Source organism: Oryx dammah, unplaced genomic scaffold, assembly GCF_014754425.2.
Source record: "Oryx dammah isolate SB20612 unplaced genomic scaffold, SCBI_Odam_1.1 HiC_scaffold_26, whole genome shotgun sequence".
Lineage (NCBI taxonomy): Eukaryota > Metazoa > Chordata > Mammalia > Artiodactyla > Bovidae > Oryx > Oryx dammah.
In genome coordinates this window covers 81905408-81926939 of record NW_024070210.1, presented here as the reverse complement: position 1 = coordinate 81926939, position 21532 = coordinate 81905408, and the positions used below count along the sequence as shown (strand labels likewise).

General features: G+C 40.4%; 1 protein-coding gene across 3 annotated transcripts; it reads left to right on the top strand.

The window, feature by feature from the left end:
• Positions 1-328: 328 nt before the first annotated feature.
• Positions 329-19881, top strand: SENP8 (SUMO peptidase family member, NEDD8 specific). 3 transcript variants are annotated; one of them, XM_040227424.1, is made up of 2 exons: positions 329-387; positions 18439-19881. In XM_040227424.1, exon 2 carries the CDS (start codon positions 18475-18477, stop codon positions 19111-19113), a length of 639 nt encoding a protein of 212 aa, XP_040083358.1. In that variant the 5' UTR covers positions 329-387; positions 18439-18474; the 3' UTR covers positions 19114-19881. The 3 variants fall into 3 exon arrangements, with proteins under 3 accessions (XP_040083358.1, XP_040083356.1, XP_040083357.1); XM_040227422.1 differs by lacking the exon at positions 329-387 and adding an exon at positions 1549-1704; XM_040227423.1 differs by lacking the exon at positions 329-387 and adding an exon at positions 3678-3892.
• The last annotated feature ends 1651 nt before the right edge of the window (positions 19882-21532 follow it).

The window sequence follows — 21532 nt, the reverse complement described above, 5'->3', positions numbered from 1 at the left end:
GTCCCAAAACTGTCAAGATCTGGATTACCTCACACATTCTAGAAAAGAGACAAGATGAGAAGCAGGCTGTGTGATCTTACAATAGCATACACCCCCTGCCCTGGGTTTCCATGCTCTTCCCTCTCACTCTCTATAGCCACCAGACTAGACCCTCCAAACCTCGGTATCAGTTGGGTCCCTTAATCCCCACTGAGGGAATATACAAGGGTAACACCCCTTCAGGATTTCATGGCAAAGTCTTTCCAATCAAAGGATCACGAGCGGGGAGAAAGATACTAAGGTCTGCCTAAGGAGAAGAGGTCTGTGGGAGAGGCTACAGCAGGAGTCGGCGGGAGAGGCGGCAGTTGATGGTGGCTACAGAGGGGCTGATACCGGATCTCGTGGGAGGTAAGAGCATCATGAAACAGACTGTGGGAAAGCCGAGTTGGGTTAGGGGAAGCGCCAGTCGGCTGAGCCGAGGGTGGGGGTTAGGAGGTCTGCTGAGAAGGGTGGCCACGACGGATCTGCCCTGGACCAGGGGGTCGCAATGGGTTCGGGGGTAGCCGTAAGTGGGTCGGAGAAACTGTGATCCGGTCAGCTCACGGGAAGATGTAACAGAGTCTCGAGGCCCCATTAAGCGTCTAAGAGTCCGAAGGGGGTTCCAATAGGGTGTACTGGCTTGGGGGGGTGGGGCGGGATGATAGAACCCCAGGAGAGGTTGGAGGGCCAGGAGGGTGTCTGGCCAATGGAAGATACCATGGGTGGGGTCTACTGGGGACCCTGGGCAGCGATCGGGTATCTGGGAGGCTGCGGGGCAGACCCGCTCGCGGGGCGTCTCCGCTGGGGCGGGGCGGAGCGGCCCCGCAGGAGCCAAAGAGAGAGACTGAGACGTGGGCCGGGCCGGGCGGCAGGGCCGCTGGGCGGCTTGGGCGGGTCTTACCTCGGGCTCCGCCGCGGTGGCCACCGCAGCCCCCTCCTCTTCGGCGGAAGCCGCCTCCCAGCCTCGGCCCCAGGGTCAGGCCGGAGGAGACAGCAGAGATCGAGACCACCGAGGGTCGGACGGTTCCGGGAGGGTGGGCCCAGCTGCTTTAGGGTCCAGGCGAGCGGCCGCCGCGCATCCCCCGCCCTGTCAGAGAGACTCCGCCCGGCCTGGGCAGGCACATCCCCCGCCGCACCCGCCCAGCACGCGTTGCACCGCCGCCTCAACCGGTGTCGCTGCCTCTGCTGGTGCCAGAGGGTGCCTTCGCAGCCGCGTCTCAGCGTCCTAGCTGGACTCAGCAGCCACAGCCAAGCGCCGCCGCGTCCCAGTCAGCTCCGGCCCGCGCGCCCCCGACCCCGCGCACGCGGCCCCGCCCCGCGCGACTCCCAGGCTGCAGACGAGCAGGCGCGCGCGCACTTACCTCCCACGCCCCCTACCGCCTGCGGGATCCTGCCCGGCCCCGCCCCCGCACGTGACACCGCCAGCGAATACAACGTGCGCTTGCGCGGACACGCCCCATTGCAATTGCCTCGGGCGGACACGCCCCGTCTTATCGGCCTCAGGCGGCCCCGCCCAAACTTTTCTTCCTCACTTTACGGCAGAGCTGGGAGCCTCTGCCTTAGAGGACTAGAGAGGAATGTCGCAATGTTGGCGGTAGAAAACTCTGGATTTACGACTATAGCGCAGCTTTTCCGGCCAGTACAGAGCTGTTTGGAGGCTGGTAGGGGTGGTGAGGCCCGAAGCAGGTAAGAAGCCTGCTCCCTACTTTGGTTTGTTGGTCTGTGGGTCCGGGCAGGGGACCGCTTTGCGGTCCACGGAAATCTAGCGTATCTGGGCCCCATTTTCAATTATGGCAAGAATTCTCAGCGACACTCCTGTTCGCCCCCTTTCCTGGTTTCCACACAAGCCCTGTATTTCCCCGCCCCCGACCTCCGTTTCCTAGTTCTACTTTTCATTCATCCCTCAGACTTTTCACTAAATGGTTTCTGTGCGTTGGACTCCAGAAAGTCAGAAGCAGATGAAATAGTTTCAGCTTTCTGAAGCGCTCTGTCAGAGACGAGGAGATAATTCGCAGTGGTAGTAAAGTAAAATTAAAGTAGGGAGAAAAAACCTACAGGATACTCTTGAGCATGATTGTGTAGAAAGACTTGAGGAACCCCTTCCAAGGTGACCTTTGAGTCACTTAATTTTTGTTAAAAGGCTAGTGAGCAGTAGGTCAAAAAAATAGAAGAGATAGAAGCAGAAAGTACAAAAGCATGTGCTAGTACTGGCCGAAAGAGTAAAAAGTTAATCAAAGAATATAGCTGGTGAAAACCATGCAAGTGTAGGTTACCCTTTAAAAAACATCGTTGTAAAGTGGTTGGGGCAAGCGTGTGAGCCACAAGACTCTTCAAGATGGGAGACTTTGGGGCATAAAAGTACCATGGAACCGAGAAGACAATTTATTGGTGCGAGTAGTTAACTTACAAAACCAAGAATACTCGTGGCTTTCAATCTTGTATGCACATTAGAGTCACCTGGGAAGCTTTTTAATTATAAAACCAATGCAGTTGCTCCACCTGAGGCCAATTAAACCCAGGTATTGGTTTTTTTTTTAACTTCTGAGATGAGTAAGGCTGTGGGTTAAAAACCACTCAACTAGAACAAAGGAAAGCAGTGAGAAGTAGGGGAGGGCAGAAGGTTGATAAAAGTGGCCCTGTAACATTAAGATGGGAGTCATCTGATGAGAAAGAGTTGGAGATGGAATGGGAGCTTGGTCAAAGTGATGACGTTTTGAATAATGGCTCTGGAAAATGGGGGAAAGAGTCACTCCTGCCTTTCCCTCTGGCACTGTTCCATCCTTCGGTCTTAATCAGGTCCACCTCAGTTACTGCTCTCTTTCCTTTTCCTTTCCATCCAGGGTTGATCAGCTGGGGATCCAGGCTTCCAGCTCCAGGCCATCCTCATTTCTTTACCCCAAAAGATCAAAGCTAGGCTAATTTATGAGAGTCAAGAGCAAACTTCAGACCCCTAGAGATGAGTACGGTACACAGTGCCTTGCCAGTTTAGAAACTGTCTTTTATAATTCATCAATCATTTAAGGAATGAGAAAGACTTAAAGAATCAGCCCTATTAGGACCTCATAGTATTAGGAAAAACAAACCTTTAAAAGAATTCTTTTGGCAGGCAGAGAAAGTCTGTGTAAGGCCAAGCTCAAGCCATTGAATGGTTTAACTAGGGTTAATTCGAAAACTTATCAGCCACCAGATAAGAGTGAGTCACCATTGTCTGGTGTGACTAGAGTTTAGTATGAAAAGTAGGGGTGGGACAGAGATGAAGATGAAAAAGTGGGTGTGAACAGATAATGAAGAGCCTTGAATTCCATGCTAAAGTGTTTAGGTTATATTCTACAAGCAATTAATATGTATAATATAGATGTATAAAATAAAATACATAGAAACAAATGAAGTTATTTCTATTGAAAGTTGTAAAAATATAAAAACGTGTGTGATGTGGTTACATATGCGATTCCTTACACATTAAATAACATCAGGCAGCAGGTCTGTTCAGTCACTCAGTCATGTCTCATTCTCTGCGACCCCATGGACAGCAGCACTCCAGGCCTCCCTGTCCTTCACCAACTCCCAGAGTTTACGCAAACTCATGTCCATTGAGTCGGTGATGCCATCCAACCTCTCATCCTCTGTCATCCCCTTCTCTTGCTTTCCATCTTTCCCAGCATCAGGGTCTTTTCTAATAAGTCAGCTCTTCCCATCAGGTGTCCAAATATTGGCACTTCAGCATCAGTCCTTCCAATGAATATTCAGGATTGAGTTTCCTTTAGGATGAACTGGTTGGATCTCCTTGCTGTCCAAGGGACTCTCAGGAGTCTTCTCCAACACCACATTTCAAAAGTATCAATTCCTCAGTGCTCAGCCTTCTTTATGGTACCAGGTAATTATGTAATTTCAAAATAGTGATGAGTATAAATTTTATTTTGATATACCTGTAACAACTTTAATGTGATTTGGAAGTATATTCCTGTTGGTGACAAAGACACCAGTAATATGAGGATTATTGCCTACACTTATTGAAGATGTTAAATTTCAGCTAGAGGTTATTGAAAAGATGCAATTTTTCCCCCTAATCTAAGTTCATGGAACCGTTAATTCTAGCCACCTTCTGGTCCAAGGATCCTAGATTTATAAATAGCTCACTGTAATGGTTTTAAACAAGATCACAACAGATCAAGTAAGTGTTCTGGAAAAGTACTTGAGCAGTGTTCACTTCTCAACCTTTCTGTTGGAATCAGCATAGAGAACTGGCAATTTCTCTTTTCCTATAATTTAGTTGCAGTAACTGCTACTAATCTACTGTTGCCTAATAATTTGAGAACTGAGCTTGTGGCTATATAGGATAAGTACAAGGAAGTAAATTGGGAAAGATAGGTTAGGGCTATTTTTGTTCAGATTATTTAATGCCATGCTGTAGTTTGTACTTAATTTTGGTAGACAATGGAGAAATGTTTAAAAACTTGGAGCAGGATAATGAAACTAGAGTTCTATTTGAAAAATAATTAGCAGTAATGTACAGGTTACATTCTATCAGAAGATAGGAATGAAGAGGCTAGACCAGCAATTAATTAAATTTTTTAAAAAACTAAATTTTATCATAAAGCAATCTCTAAAGAGTCTACTAAGTTCCTTTATTTCCCCAGTGTGACCAACCTAAAGGAAAAGATTGGACTAAATTACATGCCTTTCAACAAAGAGGTGCACACCTGTGTAGAGATCTGTTAGCATTTTTCCAGGTCAAGAGGCTAGCCCTTTCTTTTGTAGTGTAATGATAATGTTAGAACGTCTAATAAGCAGTGACTTTACCATGTATCTAGGCTTCCCTGGTGGCTCAGATGGTAAAGCTGCAGTGCAGGAGACTTCGGTTCGATCCCTGGGTTGGGAAGATCCCCGGGAGAAGGAAATGGCAACCCACTCCAGTACTCTTGCCTGAAAGATTCCATGGACTGAGGAGCCTGGTAGGCTACAGTCCATGGGGTCACAAAGAGTGGGACACGACTGAGCGACTTCACTTTACCATGTATCTAAGTTCCTAGATGTTGCCAAGGCCTTTCTTGGTTATATTTCCATCTACACCTGTGAGTTCTACAGTTGTGACTTTTTAAGGTCAAGACTCGTCTCCTTGCCAATTCCTTAAACCTTCTTTGCTGGGTAAATGCATTAGTAAACAAAAAGGAAGTCCTCAAGGCCTAGGGAACCCATCTTTTTGGAAATTGACCATTGCCAGACTATAGAAAACTTACTGTTCAAATCCCAGTTACTCCCCAAATGATGTGCCTTTTTAACCATATTATTAAAAACATTAAATTTGAGGCCCAGGTATTACTAAACCAAGTAAGTAATGTAAAGTTAGTTTTCTGAACCAGATTCTATTTTCTTCAGCATGACTAGTTTATATTCACTTGTCTATCTACCTATTGTTATGGTTCAAGTTTCCTTTTCTTAGGGAGTCGGGGAACAGGTCTATTTTAAAGCAGAGAGAATTCTTGAAATTTCTGAGGAATTTTCATTACTTACAGAAAATCTCTGAAAGTTCCTTTCTCTGGCTTCCAATTAGATGACTACACCTTTGAGCATTCATCCATTATAAAAGCACTAGAATACAGTTGTCCTGGTTACAGTTATTATTTTTGAGCATCTATATTGTAGATTTAAAATATCTTAGGCCTGGGTTCCCTCATGGCCAAAAAAATAAGTAAATGCTGTCGCAGAGTAGTGTGATAGGTTAAATTCCTTCAAAACAGTAACTTGTGGATTTCTGGCTATAATTTTCCCATTACTGTTTATTGTAGCAACTTTGCACTTTACATTAACAGCTAAAATATGTAGATGCTGGAAATGTTTAGTCCTATTTAATATGTAATTCAGACCTCATCAGATAACTCAGCAAGTATTTGTGTTAATTAACATTTAAAGATAAATTCTGTATGTCACAATTGGGTCCCATCAGACCCTGTTTTCCTATCAGCACAATAAAACAAATTCATTATTTTATTTGTTGATAAAATATTTATTGAGCACCTGCTATTCACCAAGCACATTTTTGAGACTCATTAAAGAGGAGTTTGTACTAACAGTTTACCTTTTAACTATGGAAAAAAATAATTTACCAGGCTTTGAAATCTACAAGACAAATAATTTAAAAATGATGCCTTTTTCATTCTCTTTTAAACCAGATGTTTGCATATAGCTACTGTGTGTACAGTGATTATTTATGAAACCAGGCAGATTATAACTTTAGCTTGACCACATCTTATCACCTAAGGTATAATAGTAGCTATATACTAAATAAAATTCTGTCTACTCCTTCGTAAAATATATCTTATTCAAACCTCTCATTAAAAGTGTCCTCCCCATCCACTATATTTACAGTCCCAGTCATTTCAAATTTTGCAATTAAGTCATTTCTCAGAAAATTTAAACAAAATCATTTCTAGAAAAGGCTGGTATTTACACAAAGTATATAAGAAAGGGGGGAAAAATTGTGACAACTACAGATGGAACCTTTGAAGTGTAATGGTAGACTAAGAATAAAGTTTTTTTTCTGGTCCGTGACCCCTTAACCATGCCTAATAAGTAACAGAACCATAAATAGAGAGCCTCAGTGCTAGAAGAAATCCTAAAAGGTTACTTAGTCTATTTCCCTGGCCCAAGGGAGGGCCAAATGGAATTTATGGCTGATGAGTTACCAGGCATCATCATCATACCAAATGGTTTTTCTGCTTTGAGAGCTGAATTCCTCTGTTGGTAAAAGATTCACGTGAGAGGTATATTGTTCAAATTTATAAATAATTTGGGGCTTCCCATATACCACTAGAGGTAAAGAACCTACCTCCAGAGCAAGAGATGTAAGATACCTGGGGATTCAATTCCTGGGTTGGGAAGATGCCCTGGAGGAAGGCATGGCAACCAGCTCCAGTATTCTTGCCTGGAGAATCCCATGTACAGAGGAGCCTGGCGGGCTATGGTCCATGGGGTCGCAGAGTCAGACCCCAACTGAAGCAACTTAGCACACACGCATAAATAACTTATAAAATTGAGAAATCTTATGTTTTTAACAATCTTGTTTGTTTTCAGGCACTGAAGATAGCAGGCATGAGTGAAAACTAATCTCTGTCTTCAAGAAAGATATAAAATCTTAATGGTAATTTTTACATGCCACTTGATACAAATCTCTGGATGGGTTAGGCTAGCATTAAAAGGAAATGTTTAATTAAGGGAAATTGAAACCAAAAAATAAGGCTTCAACTTCCTTCCTGAAAATTTTTCTGCTTAGTCTGAAGTGAAAAGCACATTTGGTCTTGAATGTGATTCATTTTGTGAAATTCAAATGGAATTATACATGAAAAGTTGGGTGTAATCTAATTTTAATGAACATCAGATTATATTTAAATATTTGTGTTTGAAACTTTGTGCAAGAGAGATTAGACTTATTGTTTTTTTCCTAGAGGACATAAGTGAGACCAGCGAGTCAAAGAAACATATATTTTGCGTGTGTGTGTGTTAGTCACTTAGTCGTGTGGACTATAGCCTGTCAGGCTCCTCTGTCCATGAAACTCTCCAGACAGGAATACTGGAGTGAGTTGCCATTTGCTTCCCCAGGTGATCTTCCTGACCCAGGGATGAGACCCAGGGATCAAACCCATGTCTCCCACATTGCAGGCAGGTTCTTTACCGTCTGAGCCACCAAGGAAGCCCCAGATAGATTTTAGGTGACTGTAAAAGTGAGAGGTGCTACATTTCTTTCTTGAATGAATGAAAGTAGCTGTATTTCTTGGTTATATACTCATTAGAAAGGGGGGGGGGAATAAAGCAATATCAAAAGTTAGAAAAAAGTTTAAAAGTATTAAAGTCCTATTCTTAAAACTTTATAGACAGCTATCATCCTTGACTAATTTTGTACAAATTTTTATATAACCTTTTTTTCATAGCATATTATGAGCATCTATGTCAATTATTTTTTAATGGCTGAAAAGTATTCCATTAAATGGAAACCCTGTTATTTTACCAGTCCTCTTTTAAACTTTGGGATTATTTCCAGTTTTTCTTTTACAAATATTACTGTGGTAAACATCCTTGTTAAATTTTTGCATGTATCCTAAAGTTTCGCTTAAGATGAATTTCTGAAAGTGTAATACCTACATATTTCCAAAATATTAAAATATAATGGCAAATTATCCTTCAAAAAACTCACATTAGTTTACACTCCTGTTTACAGTGAGACTGCATTTTCCTGTAGTTACTCAGCAATGCCGGTTATTATCAGTTTTCTTATCTTTGCTAATTTAGCAGGTGAACAATGAAATCTTAATTCAACATACATTTCTTTGATTATGAATAAGACGTTGGGTATCTTTTCATGTGTGTATTGGCCAGCTGTATAAAGTGTTTTTAAGCTCTATTTTCTTTTAATATTTTTGTTTCACTTTTTAGCATTTAAATTTCACTCGATCTGAAATAGAATTCAATATGACGTCTGAAGTAGGGATCTAGCTTCAGTTTTTTTCTAATCAAATGATTAACAAATTGTCCCAGTGTCATTTATTAAATTTCCCAGTTAGCATATCCCAAACATCACTGCACAGTTGGTGAGGTGTTAATAGATATTATACCAAAACAGAAAACAAAAAGTGTTCCATTGGTCAAAGGAGCTGGGAAAGAATCAGACTGAGAAAAGTTAAGTGTCTGTATTGCAGAACCTCTCTTAGCCTCTAATATGCTTGTGTGCATCGTGAGTCAACAATAAGGCGTTTGGGGATGTAGCATTTCCCTAACTTACTTAACCATGTAATCTTTTTATTTCCTGAAATGCCTGTAAAATTCTATGAAACTGTGCTGTCCAAGATAGTAGCCATGGGACTTCCCAGGTAGTCAAGTCGTTAAGATTCCGTGCTTCCAGGGGGCTCAATCTCTGGTTGGAGAACTAAGATCCCATATGCCACCAGGTGCAGCTGAAAAAAAAAAAAAACAAAATAGTAGCCACTGCCCACATGTAGCTATTTAAATTTGAGTTAAAATTAAAATCAGTCCTTCAGTCTCACTAGCCCTTTGCCAGTGCTCAATAGCTAGTGTGGCTAGTGGCTACTATATTGGACATTGCAGATGAAGAGCATTTCCATTGTTACTGAAAGTCCTGCTGGATCGCACTGCTATAAGACATAGTCATCAGTGAAAACGTGGAATAATCCCTATATTTCTCCCACTGATTTGTAACGTCTTCATCATCATATTTAAAATTTCCAACTGCATGGATTTGGTTTTTTTACAGTTGTATTGACTTAGCTATTTCTGCTCTAATATTACACAGCTAGTTGTAAGTCAAACTCCTGCATGTTTTTCCCTGAGAATAGAAATGAAAAATTCCTTCCTGGGGTAGGAAGTTAGACTAAAAGGAATGAAAGTCCTTTATACATCTAAGGGGCTTCCCTGGTGGCTCAGCTGGTAAAGAATCCGCCTGCAGTGCAGGAGACCTGGGTCTGATCCCTGGGTTGGGAAGACTCCCTTGAAAAGGAAGCGGTTACCTACTCCAGTATTCTGGCCTGGAGAATTCCATGGGCTATTCCATGGGGTCGCAAAGAGTCAGACACAACTGAGCGACTTACATTTACACTTCTAAGACTCAACAGTAAAAATTTCTTTGCAGAACATGATTTATATCAGGTGAGTATCCATTTATTCTACAATTATTATTTACTGAGCATATGCCCAACAAGTTTTATTGAAGGTCCAGGGGACCAGAATGGTAAGCAGGTTTAGGCAGAGAAGATTCTTTATTCTCTTATGATCATGGAGCTTATGTTTTTGGCCTCGGGGAGAGGGGGAAAATATTAATGAAGAAATAGTGAAAAAGAAACTGTCAGATAACCACAAGTGCTGACTGTTTCAGTTCCACAAGGAATTGAAATTAGGGGACAAGAGAGTGGTGGCCTCTTGTTTTGGATGAACATGGGAGAGCTCTGTGAATAAGTGGCATTTAAATTGAAATTACCCAGCACATGGTGCCAACCACTAGAACGTTCAGGCACAGCTAGTAGCCCAGCCCTCAGGAGGAAGAAAACATGGCATGTTTGAGGAAAGTTGGTGTGGCTGGAGCTTAGTGGGCAAGGGGGAAGAGTAATGGAAATGAGGTTGGAGAGGTCCCTAGGGCCATGTAATCATTGGAGGGTGGGGTGGGAGGAGGGATTGTAAGCAGCTAGGGTGGGAAGTTCACATTTTTTCCTGAGTGTGACAGTGTACTGCCAGAGGACAGGACAGATGTGAGCTCACTTAAATGTTTAAACAATTACTCTTGACAGCTGTATGGTGAATTTACTGGAGGGGTCAATAGTGGAAATAAGGAGACATGTTAGGCTCTATCAAGATAAGAAATAATGATGGACTTGACTGAGGTGGTGGTAGTGAAAATGGAAAGTGTTGGGACAGGTCCAGAACATTACGGCTATAGAATCAGCAAGACTTATCAATTGGTTTATTAGGGAATCTGGTTCCTAAGAATTAGTGATTTATGTTACAGGCCTATCAAGTATGAAAGTGTTAATCACTCAATCATGTCTAATTCTTTGTGACCCCCTGGGCTATACTTCAGGACAACCCAGGTCTCCTGCATTGCAGGCAGTTGGTAAAGAATCTGTCTGCAATGCAGGAGACTCTGGAGACGTGGGTTCAATCCCTGGGTCAGGAACATTCCCTGGAGAAGGAAATGGCAACCCACTCCAGTATTCTTGCCTGGAGAATCCCATGGACAGAGGTGCCTGGGGTTACAAAGAGTCAGACATGACTGAACCACTGACCACCACCTCTAGCTATCAAGTATGGAGACTAAACTGTTGCACTGAAGTGTCCAAGCCAGCAGAGTAGGATGAATGAAGCAGAGATAATTGCTTTCCTCTGGTGCAAAAGTGCTCTGCTAATCTCTCATTTTAAAAATCTGTGCTGATGTTGCATTTTATGCTGTTATATCCATGTTTATGTTAATAATTAAGGTATTGTAAGTCACTGATTAAAATATTTTTAGTATTTAATATATTAAAAAATACTTAAATTGCTTAGCTCTTTTCCCCCAATGCTGGTGAAATTGAAGCTCTAGGAAGATGCATTGGAGTTAGCCTGTGCTTGATTTTTGGTGTGTGTTTGTGTGTGTATTGAATCTTGCTAGCAGCTAGCCATGTATGTATAGGAGCGCTGACCACATTTGTGAGCAGTTGCAGTTTGATACAATTTAAAACAAAAATGAAGGGAGTGAGGAGGGGGAAAGAAAATTGCATTTAGAAACTACTGACTGTTAGAATCTTCACTTAAAATGATAAACAGCTGCACTTTGCACTTTACAGTGTTTAAAAACATAACTGAATGAAGCTGTTCCTTTTTTTTTAAGGAACTCTTACTGAATAATTTGGGGGGGGAATGAATAAAGGTCACAGTTCTGGGATAGTAGGTTTTCTTTGGGGCTTTACAGTAAAGCTTATCTGGGTCACTACTGTTATTTTAACCACAACAGGCATATTATCCCAAAGTTATGAGAATTGCTGCATACTTTAAAATGTTTATTAATTAAAATCTTGATGTATATTTTTAATCTTATAAAATGAATATTTACTCACGCATCTATAGACAGTTCTTATATCTACTAATTAAGCATTTCCTCATCAAAAATTCCAATTGAATCAGCAGTAATACCTCTAGTTAAAGGTTAATCTCTATCTTAAAGATATTTTAACAAATAGCCTCAATGCTTTATTAGACCCCTAAAAGCTCTTAAAATTAATTCAACCTAGGCATTTACAACAGATTACATTATAGTGGTCTAGAACAGAGACTGGCAAAGTTTTTGTCTGATGGTGGTTCAGTGGTAAGACTCCTCGCTCCCATTGCAGAGGGCCCAGGTTTGGTCCCTGGTCGGTGAGCTAGATCCTACCTGCTTCAAGGAACAGTTTGCCAGCACCTGTAAGACCTGTCACAGCCAAATAAATAAACATTTTTTAAAGTAGCCATAAAGAATATGTGAACTAATGAGCATGATTTTGTTCCAGTTAAACTTTAGAGAGGAAGGGAAGATTTTAAAGATGAGAGCTTAGAATTGTAGAACCCTATAGCTAGTGGTGGTGGTGGTGGTGGTCAGTGGCTTCAGTCATGTCTGACTCTTTGTAACCCCAGGCACCTCTGTCCATGGGTTTCTCCAGGCAAGAATACTGGAGTGGGTTGCCATTTCCTTCTCCAGGGAATCTTCTGACCCAGGGATTAAACCCACATCTCTAGAGTCTCCTGTGTTGCAGGCAGATTCTTTACCACTGAGCCACTGGGGAAGCCCATAGCTAGAGGAATCTTGGAGAAATCATAGTCACTTGGAAACATCTTAAAGATACAAGTGCCCAGACCCTCCCCCCAGAGAGAGATCACGTGTTTAAAATCTCCATAGATGATTCTGACGTGCCTCCCTGGGTAGAACCACTATTTATCTGGTCCAAACCTCACTTTACAGATGAGAAAACTGAGACCCAAGGGTTTTAAATGTCTTCTCCGGGGTCAAACAACTGGTTGATTGCAGATCTGAATTGAATCCCAAATCTGCTGACTCCCAACCTAGTGTTTTTCTATGAACCTGCAGCTTCTTGCCTTACTTATATCAGCAGGAAATCAGACTGGTTCTTGAATTATAATTTTTCCCTTTAATTTTTATTGCCTGGTTTTTATAACAGAAGTATTTAAGTTGTATACACTTTAAGGATTTTAAGATGAATATTAAAAAATAGTCTCTTGTTAAAATTAAATATTTTGGGAAGTGTTCTATACTTTGAATTCAGTATTCACTTAGCTACAGAAGTTGGAAGATATAATAAAGTAAACCCCATAATTACAAGAGTCTGCCTGCAACACAGGAGACTCTAGAGATGTGGGTTTAATCCCTGGGTCAGGAAGATTCCCTGGAGAAGGAAATGGCAACCCACTCCAGTATTCTTGCCTGGAGAAACCCATGGACAGAGGTGCCTGGGGTTACAAAGAGTCAGACATGACTGAAGCCACTGACCACCACCACCACCAGGTTTGAGTATGCTGACGACACACTAACGACATTGCTTCACACAGGTTGAGAGACTACTTTTCTGTGGTGTTAGCATTCACCTCTGCTCACGTCAAAGGTAAAGTTCAAATGCACAGTCCTGCCCTGGCCGGATCTATCTTTGTACCTGTATATAAAGAGACAAACAGACGCTTTATTTTCAAGAAATCTTTAAGGTCCATTATTACCACCCAAAATATATAGGGAATGGGGAAGGAAACAAGTTTTCCTTGAGAGCTTGCCGTCTACCAGAGAACGTGCTAAGTCTTTTCAGTCATGTTTCTAATTCATAAAGCAGCTCTGAGAGACAGGTTTTATTACCACCTCATTTTACTCATGAGGAAAATGAGGCCCGGAAAGAGGATGAATAGCTTGCCCAGCCAGTCGCACAGTTAACAAGTGGAAGTCAGAGCCCAAACTCAAAGCCTCCTGGCTCCAGAACATAGAAGTATACTATATTTTAGTTTTACACACACAACTATAAGGAAGTCATTGTCTCCCCAGTATTCCTGTACCTTCCACCAAGACCAAAAACATAGATCTTTTAATTGTAAAGGAATTTACTACTAATCAACAGAAGAAAACAGACAAAACATAAAACTAAAGCAAAAACAGGGATATTACAATATAAAAATATTATATGTCTTATTTCCCTTAATTTGTATTTCCTGACTCCCTTTAAAAGTATTTCATTCATCTGACAAACATTAATTGTACCTCAAGATACGCTAAGTACAGTACTTGCTGTATAGAAAGGAAATATCCCTAGGATGGTTCTAAATGGCTCCTAGTTCTTGTGCTAGGCCTACTTCCATCTCTTTTTTTCCCCTTACCCCATTAATGATGGGATCATTGCTCTTCTGGTCACGCCAACAAAATTCTCCAAACTGTTTCTTAATTCTTCTCTTATCTACCCTCCTCTGATCCCTTACTGGTTCTGTCTATAATATCTTTTCCTCCTCGCCTTTCCCCTACTACCATTTCCCCTGGTTTACGTCATATCCTCCTCCTACGTTTACTTACATTAAAAATCGAATTGATCTGTATCTCCAGTGTCTCTCCCTACCAATTAATCCTATATACCGTGCCTGAATCATCAGTCTTTCCAAAGCATTGACATAGCCATTAATGGCTCCCCATTTCCTCCAGTATAAGTTCTAGACTTTACACCTAGAAATCAGTTTATCAGCACCTAACTTCTAATAATCTTCCTCCAACCTTCATCTGCATCACTGTTCCCGCTTCATTCCAGCCAGAGTGGACTAAACTTAAAGGCACTTTCCTTGCCTCTGCCTTCTTAATGCCCTCCTCCATGCATCCGCCTCTCTGCTTTTCAAGAGCCCACTTTTATGCCACTTTCTCCTTGAAGACTTTCCTAATTTGAGCTCTCCATCCATTTCCCTTTTGAATTCACTTTATTTGTGGTTTGCCAATTTTTTTCTTTTGAGTCTAACCCACCTTACACATCTTTATATTTTCCATGACACCTGCATTAGATGTGTGTGTGAGTCACTCAGTCATGTCCAACTGGTTGTTAACCCATGGATGGCAGCCCACCAGGCTCCTCTGTCCAAGAAATTCTCCAGGCAAGAATACTGGAGTGGGTTGCCATTTCCTCCTCCATCTGCATTAGCTACTTGATAGGTATTTATTGAGTAAAAGAGATGTATATATTCATTATGGGTTCATTATAACATAATAGGGTTAAGCTCAGTGAGGGTAAAAACTATGACTTTTATTCCCATTTTGATTTTCTAGCCTCTAGCACATAGGAAACATTCAATAAACATTTGTTCAGTGTGATATACTACAGTTACCAGATGCTGGGATGTAAATTTCCTGATGGCGCAGTAGATATCCAGAAATGCTACCGTATGTTATATTTTTTTAAATGTTAGTTACCTGTGTTTCTTCATTTAATATTGACACATACCCTGTGGTAAAGGTCATGTATTAATATTTTCACTTGACGGAAAAGGAAACTGGCTTAAAGAAATGAAGTAGTTTTTTATGATGACATAGCCACTGAGTAACAGAATGGAGTCTAAAATTCAAGTCTTAAGATGTGAACTTTAGCGTCCATTTTCTTGGCCAAGGTGGTTTGACCAGTTTGGTTTCATTTGCTTTAGAATTGTTATGGCTAACCTATTGCAATCATGCTGTATGGAAGGAAAGTTATGACCAACCTAGATAGCATATTAAAAAGCAGAGACTCATTACTTGGCCAACAAAGGTCCGTCTAGTCAAGGTTATGGTTTTTCCAGTAGTCATGTGTGGATGTGAGAGTTGGACTGTGAAGAAAGCTGAGCGCCAAAAAATCGATGCTTTTGAACTGTGGTGTTGGAGAAGATTCTTGAGAGTCCCTTGGACTGCAAGGAGATCCAACCAGTCCATTCGAAAGGAGATCAGTCCTAGGTGTTCTTTGGAAAGAATGATGCTAAAGCTGAAACTCCAGTACTTTGGCCACCTCATGCAAAGAGTTGACTCATGGAAAAGACTCTGATGCTGGGAGAGATTGGGGGCAGGAGGAGAAGGGGACGACAGAGGATGAGATGGCTGGATGGCATCACTGACTCGATGGACGTGAGTCTGAGTGAACTCCGGGAGTTGGTGATGGACAGGAAGGCCTGGCGTGCTGCAGTTCATGGGGTCGCAAAGAGTCGGACACAACTGAGCAACTGAACTGTATGGAATAGAATTAAGTCCTTGATTGACACATTATCTATATGTTGGATGTTTTCAAAATCAGACACACCAGGAAAACTATTTTCTAAAGAAAATCTTGACCCTGCTTGTGGACACATTCTCCATGGTGAGATGCATATCTGTTCAGACACCCTTCTTGTTGTGAGCTTCTATCCCTGGTTGGATTTGCTCTTAATGTATAGGACTGATTTCAGCTGGCAGCTTAGAGAGCAGGTCTCCAAGTATTTAGCAAGCATTGCCATCTGGCCCTTACCACTCCTGGTAGTCACTGAAGACATGAGGGAGAGAATCAAGAAGCCTTGCTCAATGCACATGCAGTCATTCCTTTTTCATACTCATATACTCCTTAAATACAGTCCCATCAGCAACCAACTGAGCACCTAGCCTCTCCACAACTGCTTTTACTAGATAGCTGTTTGCTCTTTTCCCATCAGACTGAATATTAAAGATCATTGTTAGAAATAGTACTGTGAAATTATTTCATCTTTTACAACAATATTATATACCCCATATATGTTATGTATATTAATGTCCCATAATATAAAGATGTTATGGGCGTTCATTATGATACTCCATGTTTTTTATGAAAATTTCTTGAGAGAAATCTGTCTGACCTTAATACAAAGAATGCTTTTACTTCTCCTGAGCAGTTGCTTTGTTTTTCCCTTATGGACATTGTGAATGTTTAACTTAACACTCTGTAGTTAGCTGCCAAAAGCTAAGAGCCAAATTTGTGGCCCACCCATAACAAACGTGCTCTGTGCCTCGTTAATTTTGTTCCTAGCTCCAGTTTAGGCCTCTGCTCAAGTTATTCTTTCTTCTTAAGAAAAATCTTAATTCATGCTGTCTTATTTTATATAGATATATCCACTCATCAACAGCCTTGTATTCATTTTGAAATAGTTCATATGATATTCTGTATGCACAGAAAAACCATCTTTGGTGCTTCCTAACTACATCATTACTTTAGCTTTCTTTTCTTCAGGAGTACATTTATTTCACTCTGTAGGTTTTTTCAGGGTTTTGATTATATGAAAATGATTATGTCAAAAAAATTTATTGTTTTAATACTCTAACCAAGTGGTAAAATAACTGATCTAATGGCCAGAATTGATTAAATTGATGTCACTCTTCTATCCTAGTCTTTCATAGCAGTATTATTTTCTTACAATACACTTTGCTTTGTATTCTCAATCTGCATGGGGCAGTTTATTGCTTTGTGATTTCTAGAAATATTGTTATGTTGCCAAGTGAGTGCATAAGCAGTGAACTCTGAGTTTAAATGTCATATCAGTATTACCACACTTATCAGACTTCTTGTCTCTGTCAACACCTTGCTTAAGAGGATCATGAGCATATAAATCTTACTATATGACTTGTCTTGCTCCCACTCTTAATTTAGTCATGCCTTCATTTGAACAAGATGTATAAATGGACATTTGTTTCCAAACCTTATTTGCTTTGATTGGTTTGGGCCTCTATCCAGATTGTCTTATCATCTTCAGTTCAATTCAGTTGCTCAGTCGTGTCCGACTCTTTGCAACCCCATGAAAGAGTACTGGAGTTTCAGCTTTAGCATCATTCCTTCCAAAGAAATCCCAGGGCTGATCTCCTTCAGAATGGACTGGTTGGATCTCCTTGCAGTCCAAGGGACTCTCAAGAGTCTTCTCCAACACCACAGTTCAAAAGCATCAATTCTTCACTGCTCAGCCTTCTTCACAGTCCAACTCTCACATTCATACATGACCACTGGAAAAAACATAGCCTTATCATCTTACTGTTATCCAGTTAATAACATAAATACTATTTGAACAACATTTTATTTTATACTCTTTTTAATACCTTCAAGTAAAATTATCTGGCCTTTTCTACAACTCTCTGAGGCCTTTTTACAGATAAATAGAAACAAGGACAAAAATCGGATGATAACCAGCAAATCAGTGGTAGAACTAGGGCTAGACCCAGATTGCCTGATTCCTTTGCCACACGTCACTGCCAAAAGAATTCCTAAGTTGCATTATAAACACTGTATAGTCTTCATCTTACCCCTTGAGGTTAAAGACAGGAAAGACTGTCATTCATGTTACTAACTGGGAAGAACCAGGAATGAATTTCATTTGTATTTCTCCCATTGTTTTCTGTTCTTGAAATTACAGTTCCTTTTAACTACAACTCTAATCACTGTCACTTTCCATCACGCAATGAGGAAGCAATATTTTATCTTATCTCTTGAAAATTAATGTTGAAATGGAAACTATTTCTCTTAGTAATTAGTAACATTTAAATTGGTCTCTGAAAATTCATCTTTAATATAATTTGCCATTCTTATAATGCATATTCATTAAAGGGGCGAATATATGGTTAATGATGTAGAGTTTGGTAGAACAGTTATAATTTTAACTAATCTCATCATTTAAAGAGATTTTTAAGTCTGTGCTTACTATTTCATATGGAGAATTTCCAAATTTTTCATTCTGGTTGTTAAACTAGAGGTTTTTTTTTTTTTTTAATGTTTATCCTTAACCATCCATGGTTGCTAAACACTTTACAATTATATTTAATCTTTACCCCAAACCTTGTAAGAGCAACTGCTATTTATGATCCCCATTTTACAGTCAAGTATCGTATTCAACAGTAAATATTGTCTTCTGCCTCTCCTTCAGCTTCTGGAATTTCTGAGCAGCCCTGGTCAGTACAAGATGGACCCAGTAGTCTTGAGTTACATGGACAGTCTTCTGCGGCAATCAGACGTCTCACTACTGGATCCTCCAAGCTGGCTCAATGACAATGTTATTGGGTTTGCCTTTGAGTACTTTGCCAACAGTCAATTTCATGACTGCTCTGACCACGTCTGTTTCATCAGCCCCGAAGTTACTCAGTTCATCAAGTGCACTGGCAACCCAGCAGAAATCGCCATGTTCCTTGAACCCTTGGACCTCCGCAATAAGAGAGTTATATTTTTAGCCATCAATGATAATTCCAACCACGCAGCTGGGGGAACCCACTGGAGCTTGTTGGTTTATCTGCAAGATAAAAATGGCTTTTTTCATTATGATTCTTATGGGGGTAGTAACTCATTCCATGCAAAACAGGTAGCAGAGAAACTAGAGGCTTTCTTAGGCAGAAAAGGAAACAAACTGGCCTTTGTGGAAGAGAAAGCCCCTGCTCAACAAAACAGCTATGACTGTGGGATGTACGTGATATGTAACACTGAGGCCTTGTGTCAGAACTTCTTTAGACAACAGCCAGAATCACTACTGCAGCTACTCACTCCTACATACATCACAAAGAAGAGAGAAGAATGGAAAGATCTCATTGCCAGACTTGCTAAAAATTAGCTGTTGAAATATGTTTGACTTTTGAAGTCTCTTTCTGCCTGTCCCCATGAATTGGATGGCTGCAGTCTCAGTGCCTGAGGGAAGATGCCTAGGAGAGGAAAGCTTAGAATGCTTACTTTCTCCTGAGACAATGTTGTCCTCCACATTATCCTAATGGAAAGTGTCACTTTAACCCTAACTTCAGAGCAATATGTTCTGTGAAAGTGTCTTCAAAATATGCACCAAAACTGATTAATTCCCTTTTGGGCTCCCTTATCCACATTGGTTTAGTCCAAAGAAAAAAGATTGATCTGTAAAACAAATTGAGAATATGTGAAATTTAGAAGCAAGAAGAAAATCATACAGCAACCAAAGACTTACTGCACAGCCCACATATTTCAAGAGATCAACTAGCTGGAAGCAGATCAAGACCTAACCTAATTCAAGATTGAAGTTTTATCAGTTACTCAGTTCTTTGATACCTCCTCTTCGTTCAACAAGCAAAGGCTTTCCCATCTATAACCTTTACCAATACTTGATAAAGATGGTGTTAGCCCATAGTCACCCATCTTAATTCCTGGAGCCCTTTAAGAAAGGGGGACTCTTAAATAACTTTCTTAAAATTAATGTCTGTGGTAGACCTCTTGTTTTGCATCTGAAACTTAGTCAAAGTTCATTTATTTTTGAGATACAAAGGAGAAAAAGTGACCTTTCTCTTTCACTTAATTCAAAATGCAGACAGTGTAATTTTGGAAATGTGGAAACGAGTAAAATGCTATTCCTTCTAAATTATGGATGTGTTTTTACAGTTATTTCAAATAACAATTTAAATGATATGTCATATACACGTATTCTATTCTTAATGAGAATTAGATTGCAATGTATATGAGACTTGAAAGCCAAAGATTAGCTTCAGCTGCGAAACTTATAATTTCAGCTACTTTCCTAGCCTAACCCTGCCCCCAGCCCTCATGGCTCAAAATAACCTCACCACTCAGTGACCACAGAGGCAATAACCCAGTTCCTTTTAGTCAGGAAGGGAAAACCCAGTAAGTGTAAATAAGTACAGGTCACATAGCAGGCATAAGTTGAAACTAAAAGTCAAAGAGAAAGCTACCAAAAAATTTTTCATTTCAAGTCAGTATATTTGAAATAGATAGGGATACCTAATGGAAGCTGGGAGCAGGAAAAAAAAAATTAGCAACAGGCAATCAGGCATAGAGGTGGAATAGGGAGGGAGGAATCGCAAAAGGACACAATTGCTGCAGCCAGGAGTGTAGATAATGATAAGGCAATATTGTTTCAATAACTGTTGGCTTAGGCATATAGTCGAGACTAAAAAGCTTGGAGTCTTCTCTGGGAAAAGTTGTTGTCTTTCTGATAATGATAGTGTAAAGTATATCTAGATGTCAGATTGTCTCCATCTTAGAACAGTACCTGTGGGAGCAATCTTTCCTGTCTCCCTAAGATTCATCCCAGAAAGAAATTTTTAGACCGAAACTAGTACAGTCTTATAAATTAAAACCAAAGATCTCCTTTTCCAGATACATAGCATGATTGAATTGTACCACAAGTTAGTCTACTGTAAAAGTTTGAATATGTCATTTGTGTTAACATTGTAAATGACAGAGCTTAAGAGTCTTAACTTGTAATATTTTACTTGATAGCAGCCTGTTTAAGTCATACACCTGCATGACCATATACCATCGATGTTACATGGTACATAATAGGAAAAAGATCTTTTGTTGGTATTGTGTTCCCTTGTTTTAGAGTCAGAAAGATCCAGTGTGCAAAGTTCAGCTTCAGAATATTCAGTAGTTAAGCAGGTTTTTCAAAATAGGATTGAGCAATTACCACACTGAACTATGCTGTTTTCAGATATCCTGTTATTTTTATCTTTAGTTTTTGCTACATCCATATTGACTGTATGGTTTAATAAGTATTCCGTTGAAGTGGCAAAGTAGAATTTCTCAGTCGTGACTGTTTACTGATACTGAATTTTTTCTGCCAGCACTCAGAAAAGAAAATGTTTAAAGAAATTTACATCCCATTGTGTGGGAAAGAACATGAATGTTCTGACCAGTCCAAGCAGTATCAGTTATAGTCTCGGGCAGGTTTGAGATTCAGTAGCCTCATCTGCAAAATGAAATTGTATTTGATTTTACCAATTTGGGTCCTCTCCCTTTTTTTTCTTGATAAGTCTGGCTAAAGATTCATCAATTTTGCTTATCTTTTCAAAGAACCAGCTTTTCGTTTTCATTGATCTTCTCTGTAATTAAGTCCCTCTGGTCTAATGTGTTAAGGTTTATGTTTCTTTTTCTGTCTCGATCTGTCCATTGATGTAAGTACAGGATTACTGTTGATTTCACTATTTATTTCTGTTAATATTTGCCATATATATTGAGGTGCTCCTTTGTTGGGTGCATATATATTTGCAAGT